The 24,282-nt window shown below is 28.2% G+C and overlaps 1 protein-coding gene across 4 annotated transcripts in view; it reads right to left on the bottom strand.

The window, feature by feature from the left end:
• LOC107441590 (rap guanine nucleotide exchange factor 2) overlaps positions 1 to 24,282 on the bottom strand; it is a 146,940-nt gene that overhangs the window by 79,354 nt on the left and 43,304 nt on the right. For 2 of the 4 annotated variants that reach the window (XM_087159763.1, XM_087159767.1), the window contains exon 2: positions 11,982 to 12,051. In XM_087159763.1, the coding sequence (XP_087015889.1) occupies positions 11,982 to 12,051 (70 nt within the window). Of the gene's footprint in view, positions 1 to 6,418; positions 6,925 to 11,981; positions 12,052 to 21,863; positions 23,285 to 24,282 lie in introns of those variants that run through there. The other 2 variants (XM_087159764.1, XM_087159768.1) reach the window with 2 other exon arrangements.

The following is a 24,282-nucleotide window of genomic DNA, read 5'->3' on the forward strand; positions in this document are numbered from 1 at the left end:
ACATTAACAAATTTAAACAGTTTTATTTTCCAGCTTTAAAAAAAAAAAAAAGCTAATTTTTTTTAAAATTATTTATCTAAAAATGAAATCCTTTTCCTAGGGTTAATCATTTGAAAACAAATGGGACAAGTAACTGATACTCTTTATAATTATACATAGTTTTAATTTCACTTTCTATTAATCTTATTATAGAAACATGTAAGACCATTAAATATTTATTTCAGTTTTTTATTTGACTCAAGTCAGAAGAAATTTTAGTTTTTACTGATTATAAATATTTACAGATTATAATTTTATAATAGGTAATATCCATGTGTTTAATAAATATAGTAAATAAATGTGTGTGAAAACAAAAAGATTAATAAACTTGTACCTTTTATATTACTGCATTTATATTTTATAATTCTTGAGTTAAAAAATTATGAAACGTAATGTACTTAAAAATAAAGAAGATTCAAATATGTATTAGTGATAATGCGTTATTTAAACTTAATATAAAATACATATAACCAGGGTTCCCCAAGTGGGCCCACTTTGAAAAAACCCACTTGGTGGTTTTTTTCACAAATTGTTTTTTTTTTAAATTTGGTTCAAAAAGAAGTTCTCCTAATACTATCATTGGACATATCGTTGAAGTTAACAAATATTTTAGAAATGTGCATCAAGCACATGGATGGGCAAATGAAAAAAACTGCTTGATGACCAAATGATACTAGGTGGAATTCATATTGTGAGCGCGCAAAAACTTTTGCCAATAATTACCATAAATATGAAGAGATTGTTCTTGAACAATTTTATATGTCAAAAAAATTAAATAATGTTGGGCTTTACCAATAAACTATCAATTGGGAAAAACAGATATCAATTGTTTCTGAAGCTTTAAAAAAGCTTCAACCAGAAAACATTTCAATTTCAGAACCTGTTGAAATATGAATTAACTTACTATCGTGTGATGAATTAGAATCCCATAAACATTTTGTTAAAAGATCAGGCTGTTCAGCCACATCATTTATTAGCATATGCATCCTGGATCCCGAAACAAGGAGACAATTTTTAAATGATGAACAAGACCAATTAGCAGAAAGCTGTCTTTCTAAGCATCATCCAGAATTTCTGCCACGTGTTATGGCATCCAAAATTTCCTATCCTGAATACTTTCCAAAATCAATGATGCTTGACACTGTTATTGAACAGTTTTCATCAAAAAATAGTGGAAAATTATGGCAAAAAAAAAAAAAAATAAGTAAATAAATAAAATTCCTAGCTTCCACAAAATTTCTGTCAATTCTTTTTTCTTTGCACTCAGCACCAGCATCCTCTGTCTCTATCGAAAGACACTTTTCAACTTTCGGTTTGGTGCAGAGTAAACTTCGAAATAGATTAGGAATAGATAAAGCTACAAAACTCGTAAAAGTGTATTGCCATCTAAGAGAGAAATGTAGACACTTTGAATCTGTTGTATGATAATAATAATAAAGGAAAAAATTGACTTTTTTTTTAAGTTAACTCTTAACATCTGCTGACAATTTTTAACTATTTGGAGAAAGTTTATCACAATTAAAAATTAAAATATATTACTTTTAAGATTTTTCAAATATAATTTTCAAGATTTTATTTGAATACAATTTATTTTGTTTCTTTTAATCATGTTTAAAAATATTGAAAGCAAACAAAAAAAAATTTATTAAGTGATACATTAAACAACAATAAACAAATTTAAAGTTTTATTATCTGATTTTAAAAAAATAAGCTATAACTTTTTATATATGCTTTTTTATAATTTTAAGATTAAATTGTTTTTTGAAACTATAAAGTTAAAATGCATATATTTATCTAAATATTTGAAAAAAGGGACAAGTAACTGATACTCTTTATAATTATACATAATTTTAATTTCACTTTCTATTAATCGTATTATAAAAACATGGAAGACCATTAAATATTTATTCCAGTTTAATTTTATTACAGGTAAAAGTCAGATGAAATTTTAGTGTTTACTTATACAACACTATTTAATAAATAAAAATATTTTCACAGTAAAATTTATGAGCACTAAATCAAAAAACCCAATTTTCCCCGGGTTTTTTCAAATAAAACCCAATTTTCCCTGGGTTTTTTCAATAAAACCCAGGCGGGTTAGGTTTTTTCAAAAATCCCCGGGTTTTTTCAAACCCTGCTATATCCACTAAACATAATACGAGTATAGCAAGGCACGGGACCGAGCATTTCGTTCATTATATCCGGGAGTTCACTATAGCGGCGTTTGACTGTATGTATATAATGTTGTTTTCAATTAATGTTAGTGAATAAGAATAATTTAATATGTATTTCTCATGTATCACCTAAATACCTGTCCTGTGTCACCTTTTGGCTCGCATGCTAATAAATGTTTTCAGTGAATGTTAGGGAATAAGAATAATTTAAAATGTATTTCTAGTGTGCCACCGAAGTACCTGTCCTGTGTCACCTTTTGGCACACATGCTGTAAGTGTGTCATGTATGCTCAATTTCAATTCGTTTAAGATAATTACAAGAAATCGAAGAAAAAAATGCTTAAAAAGACAGTTTTTTTAATTCAATAAATAGAAAAAAGTTCCTGTGGGAAACAGAACTTACAACAACACTAACAACAATACATTTTTAATCTGAATAAAAATTAAAAAAGTTAAGAAATTTGTGAACTTGAGAATAACTTTTTTTGAAAAATATGATTTAAAATTAGAAAAAACTTATTCCATCAATAACTGGAATTTACATCATATTTTGTAATGATTGATTTTTAACTATACTATACTTAAGTCGATGCTCGATACGATGACCCCTGTTGCAGTAAACAGACAAAAAGTAAGGGTGCTACATCATTAATGCCCAAAACTTTTGCTCATAAAAAGAATTATGGCATTAACGTTGACAAAATCCATGACAGAATGGAATTGGAACAATACGGCATTGCTTTTCATATTAATACTAAGTAGTAAAGTAGTAAGTACCATTCAAAATAATACATAAGAAAATTAACTAATAGTTAAAATTAGTCATTTTCACATAAAAACATATATCTTGAGAACTGCTTAGTCAAAGAAAAGAAAATCAAGAATCTTGAGAAGATCTAATGTTTAAACTCAATAATTAACCACCCAAGGAGATTAAAATTCACCAAAAAAAGCGATTGATTGATTAGATTGTTGTATTCTTTGACAGAAATTGGAAATATATCCATATAGAATAAACGAACAATCAAGGAACATTATTACAATTTTTCATTCAGTACTTAACTTTGTAAATAAAGATTTCCATGTCATTAGCATAGTAACATAAAAAAAATTAAGTATCAGCACACACAATCCAAAAGTATCTGCAGGCTCAGAATATTTTTCGACTACAGGAGGAATGGCAAAAAACATTAACTAATTAACATATTTATTTATTCCTGACAAAAAAAAAACAATATATACATGCACATTAACATCAAGAACATTTGAGAAAGATTAATATAAAGTTATAAACAAAAATGAAATTATTAAACATAATTGATATTAACACTAAACACACCATAACCAGTCAAAAGCTCGGTTATCATAGGTTGTACTATAAAGTGTTGGCACGTTTAGCGTTAAGTAATTATTATCAGATTAAGAATTAAGTAATATTAATTATTTGCTCCCGTAATTTCTTACAAAATCCATTTTTAACTTTGCTTGTCAAACTTGGGCTACTATGTCTCATGTACTATCACCGTAATTGTTTATTTTAGTAGTAAAGTGATAGTAGAGCCCAGTTATTTGCTCGTCCGCTAACGATGCGATCACTAATTTTTGGGCTAAATGAGCAGTTTTTTCTTATCTGTAGCAGCATGCAAAAAACTAAACAACCTTCTTCTACCTTGCATAAATTATGAATAGGTTGTCCACTGTTTAATTGATTCTTTTTTCTGACAACTTTTTTTTTCATGGATGCTTTTTTTTAATATTACAAAAAATATAAAAAAAGTATTTACAAAATTGGAGAATGTCTGCCAATGTATCTGTGCACAGTGTGCAATCAATAATACCTAACTATGATCACTAGCAGAATCAGAATGGCAGCAAAATTTCGGTGGCAAGCCTAGATAATTACACTAGGCACTATAGATATTTTAAATTATAAAGTCAATACTAATTATTGCAAGCGTACAAAAATCAGATACTTAATTTACTACCCCTCCGTGATCAAAGTTCATGCAAATAGTTACTGACATGGAAATATCCTCCGTTGTATAAACTTTTTAACCTAAAAAATTAGGACGTCTGAGAAAAGAAAAAATTTCAATCGTATTCTGATAGAACGGCCAAAATTGAAAATAAAATTTTCTGTTATCTTTCAGAAAATATTCTAAAAAAATTTTCAATGGAAACAATTCTATCAAATTTGGCTGAACATCAAGAAAAAGAACTTTTTTTTTCCTTTAAAAAAAATCATATGTTTAGTTAGAAGGCAACTGAGTATAGATATATGTAATAGCAAGGTTGTAGAAAATGACATGTATCGGAATTAGCTTGGCAAAAATCCCCTAAATTTTCCTTCTACTCCACAACCATAGCAAATGAACGAAGATTTAGTACTCACGTACGAATGAATGCAACAACAAGAAATTTATCGACAGATATAAGTGAAAATTCACATCTTACTTGTTTGTATTAAAATGAAACAATCAAAGTTTGCTGAGTTTCAAAGAGATGTGATACCAATATCAAATCAAATTTCATAAATTTTAAGTATTCTTGTTTTAGAGAAAAATAAATCAAAAACATCTGTTCAGTTAAATGAAATCTACAAGAATCACAGTTCAAAGAAAAATCTTGAACTAAAAACTATCATTTATCTATTATATAATGAGTATGCCTAAATATAATTTGTTAAGAGTTAGAGAATAATAAATGAACTACGTTTTATATTAAAGTAAGAATTATATATTTTGTTGTTTTTTTTAAAAATTATTCTGTCAAGAAGGAATAAGAATGTTCTTGATTACTTCCTTAATTTCAGCCTCACAAGAATATTCTCAGTATATTTTTATTTTTAAAGAATAACATCTTGATGATATTTCTCGCCTTAGATGTTGTGTAAGATTTAAAGTAATATTACTTTTATAAGATAACAAACAGAGATATATGATAACAAACAGATAAGAAAACGGAAATTAATGAAATGTTTGTTGTAATGGAAATGAATCTATAAGCACAATTTAATGCGTTGAAAGTTTTGCTGTAGAAAGGAAATGTGTTAAATCTAAAATGTACTCTCATAAAAGATATGGTTACAGCTAAATATAAATGAAAATTATAGGTATAATTAATTTCACATACAAAAGTTTTATACTTCTAGGAAACTGGTTTAGAATTTATCAATTCTCTAATTTCTAAATATTAATTTTTATTGATGTAAATATAAAAATCTTTAAAAAAAATCTAATGCATTGGACTATAACAAAACTTTGCACATATTAGTATTTTGTTAAAGTGTAAGTATTTTTACAAAAAAAATTAAAATTTCAAATCTTAATGCGCTGCACAAAATAAAACCTGTTTAGGTTAACCTATGATAAGGATAACACACTTTACTTATTTTGCATAACTTTTAAAAAAGAAATACAAAGCTATATGAAATTGTAAATAAACACTTAAATACAATGCAAAAATAGTCTTCTAACAACAAAATATAAACTCCGACATAACTAATTAACAAAAACCCAAGACAATAGCTGTTGATTAAAAAGAAATAGTCAGGCAGATCCAGATTGGTTAGTTAATTTAACACATACTAGGAATATCAAAAGTGAAATAACAGGACACAAGTTAAGTGAAATTTTAAACATACTGATTTGTTGCAATTTCTTCCAATATAAGTGAGGGTATTCAGCATATATACAATGAAAAAGATCTATTTATATGTATAAAATTTAAGAAAAGGAGCATATTAAGAATCGATTATAGATTTTAAGTAAAGAATCTTTATAATGAAATAACCTTTCAAATCATAGCAAACATAGTATAAACATCACCTCACATTAAAGAATATGAAAAAATTCATCTTAACACTATGCTAATATTGATATTCGGTAAATAAAATTAAAGAGGAAAATATAATTCTTCAGTTAACTTTATTTTTAAAAAATATCTGATTTAGTTAACTGACTTCTATAAACAGCAATATTTTTAACTAAGGTAAAATTATTAATCATAGATATACAATGCATCATTACACATTGCAAGAAAACATAACAAAAAAAAAACACTAAATGATCACGAAACTGAAAAGCTTTAATTAAATTAAAAATTTTCCGAGACTAAGATTCTTACAATGATTATTTTACAATCGATTATATGAAAAATATTTCTGAGTGAGCGTTATAAAACAATTAAAAGTTATAAATACTCACAAAACTCTCATTTTGATGTTAGCAGAACTCGAATGCAGAAGTAATCCTTTTAAGTTAACATAATTAAACACCAAATAATTTCACAACTTTTCTTTTCTTATAACAATTCACATTTCTTCTTATTTAATTAGTAGTTTAATCAATCATATCAAACTTTAATCCAAGAAACTGCTGAACAAGAATCGATGTATTCTTTAGAATCAAATATCATAAATACTATCGAGAAAATACGAATTATTATCTAATTTTTTAGTTAATAGCAAACAATATTCACACTTTGCAGAAAAATAAAACAGAGAAAAGCAAATTCCCTTCAAATTAACAAAGAAAACGCTAAAATACTGTTTACTACTTCGCTCTTGTCTCCATTATTGACAACTGAAGAAACAGTTTGCCATGCTACAATAGTTTGTTGTTAAAAGAAATGATGCCAAAAAACATCGCCAACTGCTGTTTATTACAGAATAAAAAAATAAATCAAAAGTGAAATATCGCCAAATATAGATTAGAGAAGTGGAAGAGAGTTGAGTTGTCAGTGCTTGCTCCAAAAAGAAATCATACTTTGTCCCCAATTTTTAACTTTGTCCTCAAATTTGAAAAAATGTTTTCACATTAACATCGACATTTAAGTTCATTTTTATGAAAAGAAACGATGAAATGTAATCTTTTTTTATAAATAATGAATTGATTATTCGAGTATATTTTATTTAAGTAGAAAAAAAAAGGAAACTTAATTTTTGATATTTTCTGGCAATATGCCAAGAATTAAATTTGAATTATTAATTAATGTAACGCTTCTAGATTTCAGTCTAAAAACAAGAAAATACAAAATTTAAACCCAAACTCTTCACAACAGGGGACAGGCTAGAATATTTAAACATGCTCAAATGTCCTCATTTGTCCCCAAACTTGAGATGGCATCTTGTCTTTACAAGGGCCTATTTTAGAAAAACTGTTGAACAAGAGTTCAATTAATGGATTAGCAATCGAAATGGGCTGCAGGTGGCGTGGAGCAGAACTCTTTTCCTATGGCAACACTTCACATGCTTTCCCCATCATAGTACATTCCTATACAACTGAAAAGAGGAGGAGAGGGAAGGGAGAAGGGCTAAAGGCATGAAACCGGTCTCTCCCCAAATGGCGTATTCGAGTGTTGCGATTGCCAATGGTGTTTTCTACACTAGGGAACGCTGCAAGCTCGGTACCGCCTAAATTTCCTGGTTACTGTTTCCGTTGTATTTTAAAGCCATTTGGCATCATTGTGTTTTGAGATTCTTGCTGTTGTTGAAGTTATTTACGTCGCACCAGAGCTGCACAATGGGCTATTGGTGACGGTCTGGGAAACATCCCTGAGGATGATCCGAAGACATGCCATCACAATTTTGATCCTCTGCAGAGGGGATGGAACCCCTGCTTCGGTAGCCCGACGACCTGCACGTGAAGTCGAGCACTTTACGGTAGAACAGTTTAACGAGGACCAATACCGCACACCCTCAGTCCCTACGCAGACTGATCCAAGTGGACACCCACCCGCACACTGGCCGCAGCCAGTGATGCTTGACTTCGGTGATCTGCTGGGAACCGTGTCTTAATGATTAGTCCACTGCGGTACTTGAGATTCTTGCAAACAATGTATTTGATTACTTATTACTTGTGTTTACAATGCTAACAATACTGGTGTTTACAATGATAAAAGTGTTAACACTAACGTAAGATGGTGCACAGCTTGCAACAAGAACAAACAGTAATAAACTTATGGAAAGAGGCCTTATCAAGACTGCCAAAAAAGCGAGTTATTCAAAATCTAGCAACCATGTCACCTTTTTTAACAATATATCTCTAAAAAACTAAAAAAAATTTCACTTTAAACTCACCAGAATTACATATTAACATTAATATCTTATGAAATATGGCAGATTTGAGCTCAAAAATTATCTAATTTATTTCTTTTATTGAAAACAAAATTATCCGTTTGAAAACATCGCCTATCAGAATAACATGTAGTAAGCAACTGTAAACCTTTTAACCGGAACTAGAGTAGGTGCCGAGCTCGAGATTGTTATTGTTTACATTTCTATTGAAAACACCATCCATACGAAACCAGTTAAAATAGTTCGAGGGAAAAATAAGTAGAGATGAAAATAGTTAGAGAGTAGTCGAGGCAGCGCCTTGGTGGCGGAGTTCATCAGCAAGTGGGCCACTCTCACTAAAAGCTTTTAATGCACTTCTGATAGCCACAAAGAAAAATGGAAAGCTTGATTAGTGCGTTTTTTAAAATATTTTTCACCAATCAGGTTCTAATTTTCCCTTGAAGGGGTGATCAGAAATGCATGAGCAACATTCAGTGAGAGTGGCCCTTAAAATTTCATAACAAGCTTAAATTTGTAATTTGAAATCAAAACAAAGTGAAAGGTTTATTATTTTTTTTTCTGGTTCAAGATTAAATATTCTAATTCGAAGATTTAATCCTTTGACGTAGATAGAACACTGGTATCCCATTTTATGCATTTTTTTTCCGCCGTTCCAATTACAAATAAAAATATACTTTATTGTTTTTTAGTTATAAAAAAAGGTTTAAGCGTTACAAAAAAAACTTATTATCGGAATTATACTTATACTAAAAATATAAAATAAAAAAGGAGTTTTAATATTTATTTTTTTCATTCATATTCAAAAATTTATCAATAATTTATTTTGGAAAATACGAAATTTGAATGATGAATAACTGTTTCTCACAGATCTAATTAAGTGCAAGTTTGAAAGATTATTGTTTGAAAGTGAGCCGTGTTGCAAAAATTTAACCTTTAACCAAAAAAAAAAGTTTTACGTTATTTTTATAACTATAAATTATGAAATTGTTAAATATAATATTTTTTCACCTAATTTGACCAAAATTAATACAGAATTTTGAAAAATGTGTTTAAAAATTCTATGTTAATTTCTACAATGGACTTTAACAACAAATTGCTTTTGATCTCCACAATTTTACGAAATATTCACACGTTTTCAAGAGGTGTGATGAGAGTAACTTCAAACGAATGATATTATATAATTTAACACATTTAAGAAATATTATTTCGGCTACATTTCTTAGACTGTTTTACTTACACTCATAAGCCTAAAATTGATAGCTAATTTTGGTGGTCATGCTGCCTTCGGCAAGATTGTGGAATATTATTACCTAATACGATTCACGCCAAACATTTGCACGCGTTTGTAAGAGCTCTCTTTCCCTGATTTCTTAGAACTTACGTGTGGAAACTTTAAATTGACGGAAGAGAGGAGATTGAATCGCGATCAAAATCTCGCCCACTCCAACAATAGCAATATAACTCAGTCTGTCGTTCGATCACATTATCAACCAATATTTTGCCTCGATAGAACATGAGTATACTATATAATAACAAATATATATTAGTGGATTCATTTTTGAGCCCTAATTGTGTCAAGTTAAAATTCAGGTTAAAATTCATAACAGGGAATCCGTAACTCCCATCCACAGCATTATACTTAACATGCTACGGAGGCTCAAAATACTTGAAATAGGTCGTTGCACTCAAAATTTTAAATTTATTAAAAATTAGTGCTGAAATAAATATTAAATAAATATCAAAATTAGTGCTCGCCTTACTAAAAATTTGAAAAATTAAAAACTTCACGATAAAAAGTTTTAGTTAAAGATTTAAAAAAACTGCCTCTGAAAGGGCACGCATAGTTCACACAGCTTCAACTTCGTAGCTATACGTGATCTCGTCTGTATTACTGTAGTTGCGCCATACACGCATACATAAATTGTTTATTTTATTAATTGTCATAAATATTTTATTACACGTATATGCAACATGCACTTTAATAATTGCCTCTGTGTTTGCTTGAAATTAAAAAAATTAGCTTTAGCCCCCTTAGTAATTTCATGAGATTTTTGAGGGGGGGGGGAAATCTTAATTATACAAAATAAGCTTTTGTAAACTGAACATGCCATATACAATTAAGAAATGACTTTGTAGGGCATATGTGAAAAACAAGGAATAGTGCTAAACAAATTTAGATAATGTTATCAGAAATTTGTTTGAAAGAATTTAATGATCCATAAGCTACTGAAGGAAAAAGAAACGGGTGATATTAGTCGCATAATATATTAGAGATATATGAAATAAATATTAACTAATCCAAATATCTTAGGTATTTAATATAGATATAATTATATAGATATCTGATATGTTTACATCTATGCAAATATAAACGGACTGTTTTGAAACGTTTCTTTTCAGTTTAGTTCAGTGTGGATTCCAAAGAAAACATAGATAAGAACATATGAGAAAGATAAGATTATTTTGTTTATTTTTTCTACTTATTTTGATTAAGACCTCTGTAATTTAAACTCGAAATGAAGAATAAAACACCTCTAAAAAAAGATTGTATAAAATTTGATACTGAATTTTTTTTTTGTTCTTAAAACTAAAAATCTTGAATTACTAATGAAATTTCTAGAAAAATAATAGTATTTGTAATTAAGTCTTAAAAATATTTCTAAATTTAAACTACGTAAAATAAAATATACCAGAACACATAAATTACGCTTACTAGCAAGTCAAATTCCTATATCAAAACATCATGGAGGCATCTCACTTTCAGCATTATACGGTGTAAAATGAATGATCGGAATTAAAAAGATTTATAATTCTCAAAACTACTACATATACTACAATAAGTAGTTTACGAAATTAAAGAAGAAAAAAATACTGTTTTTCTTTCGCAGTTACGAATATTTTATATGTTTTGTTGCATGACAAACGTCTATTCTGATATCAAGTTCGTTCAAAATATTTTTTAGTTTCTAAATGGTATCTAATGCTACAAAAGTGAGTTCTTTTCCAGTATTTTCGTCACCAGTGGTTCATAAAAAGTGTGTTTGGCGAGCAAGTGGAGACACAGAGATTTATTCTTAAGGAGCATTCTCAACGCTGCCGCAACTCCGATTGCCATCGAGGAACAAAATTGGTTAGTTTTTCGCTGGAAAATATATTTCGCCAATCTGGTTTTCATATTTCCTCAACGGTGATCGGAGGTGCAGCAACTGCGTTCAGTGAGAATGCTGCCTTACTCGTATGACCATCATGATTTCGGTACTTCAACGCCATCTGATTCTTTTTATAGGGTTTTTATAGTGCACATTGTTTATGAACAATCAATGCCAGAGACTTTGTACGAACTTAACGAACACATATCACACCATTGAGAGCCACTGACAGTGGGAAACTATAAGTTCTAAGGTACCAGCTGAGATTTATCGCGTAGAAAACGGGTCAGTTATCGAACATATGTAAAAGGAAGAATAAACTTATTGGCACATTATATGGAAGTACTTTTTTTTAATGTCGTGCATTATTTATTGCAATATGTAAAATAGCTTCGAGAATATAAATTTTTAAAACACAGTCAGTCATTTTTGCTGACCCTGTATATCATATTTAGTTTATTGTTAATAATCGAATTCATAAACTAATGAAGAAAAAAAGTATAGAAAATAAAAAGATATCTTGAAATATTTGATGGTACTCACGTCCACTAGAGGTGATATGATTGGTTCATCGTAATTTCTTCGCCCAACGCTAAGGGAACGCCGTCCGAAGCTGAAAATATGTAATGAGAACAATATTAGCTGGTCAATGTCATTAATAGTCACAGACAATGTGCAAAATAATTTAAAAATCAGAACAAATTAGTATCATTAAAGTAGTTTGCTAAAGCATAATTAGTATTGCTAAATTAAATCAATTCCCGCGTAAAATAAATTCCTTATAGATTAATTAAAAAAATTTAACTTTTAAAGTGTTTGAATGTGTAAAACGGAAACGAAGATTCAAATTATCAAGTTTATATTAATTCAAACGGAGCTAGAAAAATATGGAGAAGGAATACTTTGCTGCAGACATATAATATGTAACGTTTATACATAGTGCTACAAAAAGGATGACCTGGAGTTAGAATCTGTTTCATATGATATCCTAAGGACAATTATATGGATCTCATTTCCTGCTTAATAAGTCATTGATTAATATTTTGGAATATTTTTTGCCAATTTCATTCACTAAAATGTGTTTTACGGAACTTAATTACAAATATTTAGTTTCTGACACTCTATGTATTGTTAATTCTAAAATAAAGAGAAAGCTGGAAGATGTTGGAGTTTGGGCCCAATAAAGATAACTAAAATTATTCCCCTTCGAGGCCGAGCTTCATAAAAAAGTGTAAGAGAAAAATTATGATTTATTTTATATTTGAAAATCTCACAACTTCTAAACTATTAATCAAATAGAATTGTTATTTCTCGTTTTCGATTTAGCGTTAAACAATCTGCTTGACTATTTTCTTTGTCCATAATAGTAATACCAGACGCGTACTTCAGTAAGAACACGCCCTTAAAGTCACCTCACTATCCTCAATTTGCGCTCTTATTTTCATATTTTGTAACATGGCAAACTTATTACAAAAATATTTTTAAAGATGCCGGTAGGTGGAAGCATATTTGAATTCGATACTCGCTTTAGATGCTTCATTTTGAATTTTTCTTGAATATTCATTTTATATTTTTTGCTTGATTTGTTTTATTTTGTAGTTTGTAGTATTAGGAAGCACTCTTTTTTGAGGATATAATCATGTGAGCTGACGACAAGATTATATCTTTTCCGTATTTCGCTTTGTGGCATTTTTATTATTTTTTGACATTTTTTTTTATGTATTTTTCAAAAATATTTCATTTGCTTATAATTTGTCTTTTTCTCTTTTCTGACATATGACCCTCTGAAGGCAAGCAGCCGCTTGAGGGAGCGAAATAAAATTTTGTACATTATTCTTTACAATCTGTGCGCTCAAGAATGATGTTAAAAAAGATTGCGCTGCTCATACGGCTACAGTTACAGTAACGAAATTTCAAACGGAAACACAAACTTTTTTTTTATTTATCAAAACGTAATTCTTGTTCTGAAAAACCTAAAATGGAATGGAAATGATGTTTTTAAAGAAATTATTATAAAAAAAATACGACCCAATGTTTTTGCCAAGCGTTGCCATTTTTAGTGACTACAATCGAGAGGAGAAAATGATGAAAACTTTTCAAAACAGAGAAAAAATTATGGACATTACAGACATGCGAGGACGAACATATCAAAAAATTTTAAATTATAAGATGCTTCCTTTGCAATTCTTTCTATTTTTATCAGACACTTTCTTCACGTTAGTGGTGATTGAACAAACGGTATGAACGGTAACAAAATTAGAGTTTTCTTATCTAGTAAATAAAAGCAGCGAGAAAATAATAAATAAGGAAAAGTATTGATAAATGCTTGTGAAATAGCTATAATTAGAAAGTAAAATAAAGTAAATAAAAAGTTCAGCAGCATTAATTGTTGTTAACCTATTTTCTTTTCCGCGCTTGATTAACTCTATCTGAAGCAAAAATTAGCTTATTTTGTAGGAATATTAAAAAAAGTATTTTGAATTAACATTATCACCGTGAGAAAAAAAATTCATTTCAGAGAAATTTTTTTTTACCAATTATCATTTAATAGAGGCTTATTGTAGAAGTATTATCTAACATAAATGAGAAGTTATATTTTTCAATTACATTTTTTATGCATGCAGTTATTCATTTTCTCTTAAAGAATAAGACATTTTGATGAAAAAATTCTTGCTTTTTCATGGCTAAATCAAATTGTCACGACTTTTAATAGTTCGATTATCAAATACAGTGGACATACTTTTCACAATGTTTCAGTTTACGCCCCAAAAATACCATTATAAAATAATAATAAAAAATATGACGCAAAACCATCTGGAGCCCGAAAAAGAGTAAGACCAAGGATCCGGTGGATCGACTGGCAAGAAACAGATTTAATAATTCTTAAAAGTTATAAACTGGAAGAATCTATCCAAGAAGAGAGCAGCTTGAAACTTTTGAGGAAGGTTATGGCCCAGCCTGGGCTGACGCCTCATTGAAGAAGAGGAAAAATCTGTAAAAGCCTGTTTATCTTTTATTTTCGTGGTTATTCATGTAAATATTTACGATGTCAATATAAATGCTCTTACACATGGTGTACATATATATATATATATATATATATATATATATATATATATATATATATATATATATATATATATATATATATATATATATATATATATATATATATATATATATATATATATATATATATATATATATATATATATATATATATATATATATATATATATATATATATATAGCAAAATAAATAAATGCAAAAAAACACGAGGAAAACTAAGACAAACGCACTTTAAAACAAAACTCCTCTAGTTACTCTCAATTTGCTCTTTTGTTTTCATATTTTGCAATCTGGCAATCTTGTTTCCAAAATATTTTAAATCATTCTTGAAAAGTTTTCAGTTCATGTAAGTTCATTTGAATTCGCTTTATAGATTATGTTTTATGTTCTATTCTGTTTTTTCTTTATATTTTATTTTCTGTATTTACGTGTTATTTTTACTTATTGTGTTCAATTTTTTTATTTTTTGTAAAAAGTTTTTTGAGTGCTCCTCACATAGTGCTCCTTGGCTATATTGATACAATATTAGAAAGCACTCTTTTTTGCGGATATAATCGTGTGGAAGGATGAAAAGATTATATCTTTCATTTTCCGGATTTTTAAAAAAAAATTTTTTCCTTTTTTTTCCGGATTATTATATCTCCCCCCAGTTGCTTGCTATTCTTTTATTATTATTTTTCTTTTCCCCCCTTTTTTCATATGTCTGTAATCTTCCTTTGTTTTATCTTCATTCTGAACTTTATATATATATATATATATATATATATATATATATATATATATATATATATATATATATATATATATATATATATATATATATATATATATATATATATATATATATATATATATATATATATATATATATACTGAGAATATTTAGATTATTACCTTAATTTAAATGAAATTCACAGTAACTTTTTTAGATTTTTTTGAAAGAAAATTGAAATTTTTATTTTTATTTCAGAAATTTTTCAAGCATAAATAACAATAATTAAAATTAAAACGCTTTTATTATAAAACCAATATTTTAAATTAAGTATAGTAATTTTAGTTACATTAAAAACTCATTTAACATTTTTTAAAACCAATTCTACCTTTCTTAAAACGAGTTAAGTATATTTGAAACTATTTTTTGCTAAGTTTCACATTTTTGCACCGGGCTAAAATTTAATATAAATATGTTGTGTATCAAAAATAGTTTTGTACTTCTTACTGCCAATTGCGCGATTTCTTCAAAACAATAATTTTCAAATTCGGTTTTTAGATGCTATATACCATTAAAAATAATTGAAATAATTGTCATTGTTGAAGCTGGATTAAATTTTTATTTCATGAGCAGAGAAAGTAAAATGAAAATTGTTGAGATAGCTAAAGAATGAAGAATGACAGGAATGATTAATGTGCGAGACATGATAAATTCTCTTTTCAATTTTTCCTTCCTATTTAAAGAAATACTTCAGACAAGTTAACTACATTTTCAAAAGAACGCATTTCAGTATTATAGTTCCAAAGTAAAGAGAAAATTGATAATGAATGAAAGACATCTTCAATATAAGCGCTTTCCTCGTTAAAGTTTCCGACGAAAGAATTGTACTTCTTACGAATGAACTATACGGAAATATGAATTGTCTAAGACTGATTTCAGAAATCTTGTATTTGAAGTATAATAGTAAAATAATTCTTTGGGGACTTCTTAGAAATATTCCCAACAACATTAGAATTTTAAAATTGGGAAAGGGGAGATTTAAAAGAAAGGAAAACGATATGAAAGAAGATCCAGAATTTTACATTCATGAAGTATTTTGGCGAAAGAAACATATAATTTATAAATGGGCACAAAGCTTTAAAAATATTTAGTAGAACTATCAATCAATTTATTTTTATTACAAGCTACTATTTAATATTGGGCTTTGTATAGTTTTTATTTATTATTTCTCTATATATTTTTCTAGTGTGGCACCAATTAATTGAAGAATTTCTCTATCTATTGGCAAGACAATTATTATTATTCATTTAAATATGTAATCCAAAGAAATTGAAGTGGTAAGTTATTACCTGATTAATGTATAAATAAGAAATAACAGTCTACATATTTCAAACTCTCAAAAGTAGGTGGCCATTTTCAAGACTTGCTAGATGTGAATGGGAAGTAACAAAAGAGATTTAAATATAAAAAGCAGAGCTGCCCACGAAAAATGGAAAAATGAAAGTAAGAAACAAAACTAGAAAGACCACAGTAGTCGAGAGGGGCAAATCAGGGGAAAATGCATTTCCACGTGCTGTCGAGAGGTGGCGAGGAACTAACGTCGTTAACAAGGGAATTACCATTCATATGAATAAAAAAAAATTTCAGGACATCAAGATCAGCAGTCATATATAAAATAATCAAGTAATACTATTCCTTTTGTTAGATTATCTTAAGTAATAATTTGATTTGTGTTAAAAAATTAATACATTAAATATTAATTTGGATTCATTTTATTAGGTTGTTTTTACTAATAATTTGAGAGGTTTTGAATAGTTAGTTATGAGTTAATTATTTATTTGGAACAGTTTTGCATTTTTGTAGAAATAAAAACTTAGTTACGAAGTAATTGATTTGTTTTTGATCATTTTTAAAATGGCTGTGGAAATTTTAAACGATTCGTGTTGCATGCTGTCTTTGGTGACGGAGTTTTGCCTTTTTCGAGCAATAGTATATAAATCATACGATACTCAAGTTATGGCTCGAGAGGTGCGTGAGGAAAGTGTATAGTGGAGTATTGCAATGAGTTTTCTATCTTATCTCACGAAAGAAACGGAAATTATTTTCATACTTCTGCTGCCTATACTATGCTGAAATGCCACGAACTTATACTTACAGTTGTTTGTGTGATTTTACGGCTGCCGGACAGATTTTAAATTCTTACTGAAATTCAACGCATAAAGAATTTCAACAATATAGCGGACAACTCTTGAAAATAGTTAGAATTAAAATCAAACTATTTCTGCGCTGGCCAAGCTGCAAGTTTGAAGGTAAAAAAAAATTATAAATATATTGCTTTGAACCGCGATGGCTCAGGGAATAGAGCGTTCGCCTTCCAATGAAACGAACCGGGTTCGAATCCCAGTCGATACGAATTCCGCATCGGGTTTGCATCGACCACAGTGCTGACGTGAAATATCCTCAGTGGTAGACGGATCATGGGTTAGAGTCCCCTTGCCGTGAGGCTAGTCGTGGGAGGTTCTCGTGGTCTTCCTCTCCATGTAACGCAAATGCGGGTGAGCTCCATCAAAAAGTCCTCCACCAAGGCAAATTTCTCCCAATACTCGATCCAGGAGTTCCCTTGTCTTCTGGATTGGGTTCAAAATTACAAGACTACGGAGTTGAACATTAGTAGTCGTAAACCCATAAAATTAGGTCGGCTGTTCAACGACGATTATAAAATAAAATAAAAATATATCGCTTTAAACTAATTAAGTTGCAAGAATCGGAGGAGGGGTCGAAGAATTAGAAATTAAATGCAGTTGTGCTGTGCATTATCTATTTTTATGTTGTACAAGATAATTTTAAAAAAAGTGACTAAACAGGTCGCCTAGGACGGCTAGTTTGTTCTAATTATTTATCTATATTGAATTCTAGCGTAACGAAGCATATTATTAATATATTTTCCCAAGAAATGTTTTAGAATCATTTGCCAAACTTGCTAAATAGAGTATATAAAAAATATTGAGGATTGGCATAAAATCAGATAATCAAAAGATATAATCACACAAATTGAAATCACATAATCAAATAGCATTGATCATGGGATTAATTTTAAATGTTGATCAAAAAATGTGAATCCGCAACTCATAGGAAAACCAAATTTGAAAAATTTTACGTAAAATATGCTAACAGCGATATTTATAACATTTTAACGTATTTAATGATATGGCATAATTTTGGTCAGTGATGCAGAATTTTCATAAAACATATTTTTTATACTTTTTCCATTATTTTGTATTTATTTAGGTCAAAATAAGTGAAAAATATTATATTTAGCACTTCACATTTTAATAATTTATGGTTACGAAATGCAGCATGAAGCACCGACAGATCACTTCCAAACAATAGTTTTTCAAATTTGCATTTATTTGCAATTGTTCAGATTTAAGGGAAATAGTTATCATTAAGGCCCGGATTTCGATGACATTTGCATTTTTTTGCATTTTTGGAAATTTTTTGTCTTTTAGAGCATTTTTTTAGATTTATAGGGCATTTTTCTTTAAATTTTGGGGCGTATTTTGCATTTTAATGCATTTTTTAAAGTTTTTTGTTAATTTTTTCCAATTTTTACAATTTTTTATCAATTTTCATTATTACACTGGCTTCCAAACAATGAAGAAAATCTATAGGATATTAACAGGTGAAGCAAAATCTTTTCAAACTGAAGAAGAATTGTAAGTAAGAGAGACCGTCTTTTTCAAGTACGCACCTATAACATCAGTAGACGTTGAAAGAAGCTTCTCCAGGTATAAAAATTTACTTTCAGACAAGAGACGCTCGTTTACATTTCAAATTATCAAAAAAAATTTAATAATCCACTGTAATTCTGATATTTAGTAATATTATGAGATGGAAGTTGTTATATCCATTAAAGCTTCTATACAAAATAAAAATATTTTGGTGTCAATATATTTTCCTTCTTTTGTTATTTTAGGATATAAAACATATTTTTCAAACTTTAATGAACGTAGAACAAGTATTGCATTGCTTTATATTTTTTGAAACGGCTCATAATAATTTTAAAGAGTAAAACATTGTTTTAGTTCAATATTTTTACTTCTATTTAAGTCATGTCATAAGGCATTTTTAGCGCAATTTTCGCATTTTAAGGGCATTTTTTGCAGTTTGTAAGGGCATTTTTTGCACTTTTTAAGGGCATTAATTGAGATTTTTTAGGTTATCAAAATTCGGGCTCTAGTTATCATCATTGAAATATCTTTAATTTACAAAATCAATTATTGATACATCTTTGAATATGAATGGAAAAAAAATTATTTTAAAATTACTTTTTGGGGGGATTTTATATTTTAGTGCCAATAATTAAACAGAATTTTTTTTTAGTAACTAGCAGACTGTTTTTTATAATTAAGAAATACCAGAATATATTTTTATTTGTAATTGGAGAGACAGAAAAAATAGATAAAAAGAACACCTGACTCATATTTGTGTCAAAGGGTAAAAAAAATTGCTTTTTAGGTTAGTTAAATTAGTGTTGGAAAAAAAATGAAAATAAGATCTTTGACACTTTTTTTTTCAAAAATAATTAAAAAAATTTTATGCATAAATTTTTTCCTAAGTTGGCGTTATTTGATAGCTTATAATATTTATCATCTGTTTGCATTGTTATTTTTTAATAAAATTTAAAACTAACCATTAATGATTTTTCAAGAGTGTAAAAACTCGTCCTACTCCAGTTAAATCTCTCTACCTGAGTAGTTTAAGCCTTTCTCAAAAAATTTTAATCAACTGTAATTTTAAAAAAAAATATTGAAATTTATACATCAATAATTAATAGCAGAGATGCCAACTTGCTCCGGACAGCAAATAAATATTTTCAAGTGGTAGCGTTTGAATGCAAGATTCTTGATTTAATAAATTCGATTTAGAGGTTTTTTCCAACTTTCCAACTTGGAGGCCACCATTTCTAAATAATTCCAAGACTTATATACAACATGATTATAGTACAGTAAAGCATTGTTGAGTCGTTTAAAAAGTTGCCAAAATTAATCGAAAATCTTCAAATTTTAGTTTGCAATTCTCTATCGTTTTTTACAATATTTTCTCGAAACCGGAGCAGTTGGCATCTCTGTAATAGGTTATAGAAATGTTTAAGGCAATAATAGTGTCCATGGAAATATCAAATAACTATTAACTGATGAAAAATAATAAATTTGAACTTAAGTTGCTAAATTAATTCTGTTTATTAAATCTGATGGCATGTCAATTATTCATTCACATTTTTGTTTGTTTCTTGGTTTTAATATTTTATTTTATGCCTCTTCGCTATTGTTTTTAAGAAGGTTATGCGTCAAAATGTTTGATTTGGTAAGATAGGTAGAACTTTCTAAAACACTCATTTTATAATAAAAAAAACCCTTTTAAAATAGATAATAAAAGTAAACGACGATTATACTGGTTCTAAGTATATTAATCAAAGAACTCAATGAATTTAACTTTTTTTCATACCAATGCATTGAATTTTTTTATCATTATTATTATCGATAAACTTTCAACCTACATATAATGATCAGTAACGAATATCTTTATATGATTCTGAACCCAACTAAAAACCAAGCAACATTGAAAAATCCTTCTTTTCAAAAATCAAGATTATCTACACGAAGAAAAGATCTCACAAATCTTCCACATTATGTAATTAATTATAACTCATGATTTCTTAAAGTCTTATGAAACATTTTTATAGGCGTAAAATACCGAGAATAACCGGTTTCGAGGCTTCAGAAAGTTTCAAAAATGCACAAGCAGCACATAAATTAACTTCATATGATTTTATTTTTATTTTTACAATTTATAATTTAAGCTTATTTGTAAGAAAAACTTAATTAATAATTTTGTCACAATACTTAATTTGTAACATTTTAATACATAATTTGACACATTTTAATACATAATGTGATCGTTTTTGAACCCTTGCTTGATTGAACTATTGAAAAAAAAAAGAAGAAAATCATTGACATCATTTAAAAATTGATATTAATAGATAAATCATCAACATGTTTCTCTTAATTCCTAAATTTAAAAACCAAATTTATTTAGATAAGTTTAAAATTTAATTAAAAAAGTAGGCAAATGAAATTAACGTCATGACTTGAAATCATTTCCTAGATCATGAATTCCTACTAAAGAATCGTCTTGTAATAAGATTTCTATATCTTCTCTTGTCTGCGTGTGATGTATTTACATCTAGCTTTTTTTCCTTTTTTAATAATAGTGTATAAATATTTCGTACAAATAGATTTTTTAAAATTTATTTCATCAACAGTTATGTTATTAAGTAATTTTAAATAGATGCCTTTAACTTTTAATCGAATACAAAAAATAGAATTATGTCATTCGAAATTAACATTTACTCATTAATGATAGTAACACTTTTCCTCGGATTCGGGAAAAATGTTAATAAAATTAAACTTGAAGTCGGAGTTGAGATATTGAAAAAGTTAGAAGTCGGATATTTCAAATAGAGGCTCGCTGATATAAACAAAAAGAAAAGTGTTCACAGCTTAAACATAATTTTCGATATTGAAAAATTTATGAAGGGGGAGATCCCCTCATTAATAATTAGTGAAAAGTTATCACTTACTTCAAAAATAAATTGTTCGATTTTAATTCCAAAAGAACATCGTCCATCTCTCCTTTTGGGGGGCGCATCATTGTTCACAAAGAAAATAATAACTTCAATAAATCACAAAAATAAAATCCATGATGATATTTTCACTCCACAAAACTCTCACTTTTGCCTTACATTATGGAGGATGCCATGCGATCTGTAACAAAGGCATGCTCTCTCTCCATCCCTTTACAAAACAATCGTTCTGTTATTCTCAATTGGTTCAATGTTCTCAGACGATAATAGATAATATTCCGTTTAACTGATGAGTGGCGCTGCCATATTGCTTCCGAAATATTTTATCTTTATCAGTCTACTGACGGAAAGGAATTTTGAAAGATTCTTCTATAATAGCGGCATTTATCTATTTTATATGAGTCATATATGATAAGGCAGAAATAAAAAATGAAGTTTTCTCAAAGCCTAAAATGGTTATACTTACAATATCTAAGTTTATTTTATCAATGGATATTGCTTTTTTAATTAATGAAAGAAAAAATGTTTAAACGTTCAGTTATCGTCAAAGAATTTATGAAATATGATATTACAATTTTCTTTTTCTTTTTTTGCACTTTTACAAATTCGATAACAATATATTAAAATAACTCTTTAAGTGCCAGCAGAATATTAAAATTGATTTCGCGCATAACAATATAATCTTGTTAGTTTGATTAAACAGAATTTAATTCAAATCTTGTCCACAATGTAACTGTTCACAAATGCTAAAACTTTTTTTTAAATCAATTATGTCGATAAGGTAAACCGTAGAATCATATCTTTAAGCCATAATCGAATAAATTATTTCTCACAATTTAATCCAAGGAAAGAATACGTATATTTTAATCCAAATATACTCATCCAATAAAAGTGCTCCTGATTTGACTGAATCAAATAATTTGTCAAACTATTTGTCACCAAAACTGTTCCATTATCAGCCCATAATTATCTAATATATTCATACTTCCCCTCAATTCATAAATCAATGACTCTTCACATATCTTTCTTTCAAAATAATTGAATTGATCAAACTCAATCACCGAAGAAAATCTTGCTATAATTTTTGCCAATGCTTCCTCTGAAAAAAGTTCGATTTGAACACTTAGTAATCCAAAGAAACAAATCAAAATCCACTGTAATCAATGATAAACAATCAAAATCGAATCAAAATAAAGGTAAAATAGCATCAATTTTTTGAGAAAAGTGAAGATTGAGGATTGAAAGCATGATTAAACTAAAATGATTCGAACACTTATTCCAATATTGATATAATTTCCCTTTCGAACGTTTTATCCTCACTAAAGACATCCGCTCATCTGAAGAGGGAATATTTTTGTAGAATTCGTCTTTTCCTCCATCCTTGGTAAATTTCGCCCCCACATAACTTTCTCGTCTTGGTGGGAGTCAACAATTATTCTTTCCTTTTTGCTGTCTTATTTGAGAAACAAACACGTCACAGACGACGCCAGATGTTAAAAGGTCGAGCACAGAGTCACTACTTTTGCTACTTTCTAGTTGAAGTACGAAATGTGTAACGCTGTCTCTGTAAACTACGAGAAAACTATGTTAATATTACAAAGGTGATATTGTTACATAACTTTTTCCCATAAAAGTTATGTATTCGGAATTAAATTAATTTAAAACAAATACCCTACCCTACCACTAATTAATATTATTTTAAGCGTTTTCTACCTGAGTTAGGATTACCAAGAGAGAGTTGTGGTTGTAAAAATATTGAATGTTGTCACTACTTTTTCTCGTGCTTTATTTTACTCATTAATCTTTCATGCGACTTTTTTTTTCTTCAAAAAAATAAATAAATGTAGATAAAATTTAACATTACTGGGAAAAAACACTTATTCATTGATACACCTTTTCTAGATTTTTAGTTTTTCACAAACTCGATTACAATATAAGAATCGCTACTCTCTCTTGTGTTCAATTAGAAAAAATGTCAATCGTAGAGCAATAGATTACTAAATGCTTTTTCTCACAGTAAACAGTTTGAATACCATCTTATTTATGGTTATTTGACTGTATTGTTTCAATATGGTAAAATGACAATAAAATAAATAATTGCTTAACCATTTTATATGTGAGTGCGAAGTGTTTCACATATCATATACACCAAGAGGAAAATTACAATTCGCTATATAATTATTCTAAAACACAATTTATATTGTAAAATAAAATGCGCAAAATTTTTTTTATGACGACCATATTTTAAATAAAACATTTTTTTTAATGTTTTAGGACATTAGTTATTCTAAATTTTCCTCGATAATTTAACCAAATGGAAAAATAAAAACTTAAAATGCAGAAAAAAATTATTAATAAATTAAATACTTAAAAAATTTATTTAGTAAGCAAATACTCTTAAAATTGATCTATAATT

The sequence above is a fragment of the Parasteatoda tepidariorum genome, chromosome 1, assembly GCF_982258835.1.
Source record: "Parasteatoda tepidariorum strain Cologne lab strain chromosome 1, Ptep-v5.0, whole genome shotgun sequence".
In the NCBI taxonomy this organism is placed as follows: domain Eukaryota; kingdom Metazoa; phylum Arthropoda; class Arachnida; order Araneae; family Theridiidae; genus Parasteatoda; species Parasteatoda tepidariorum.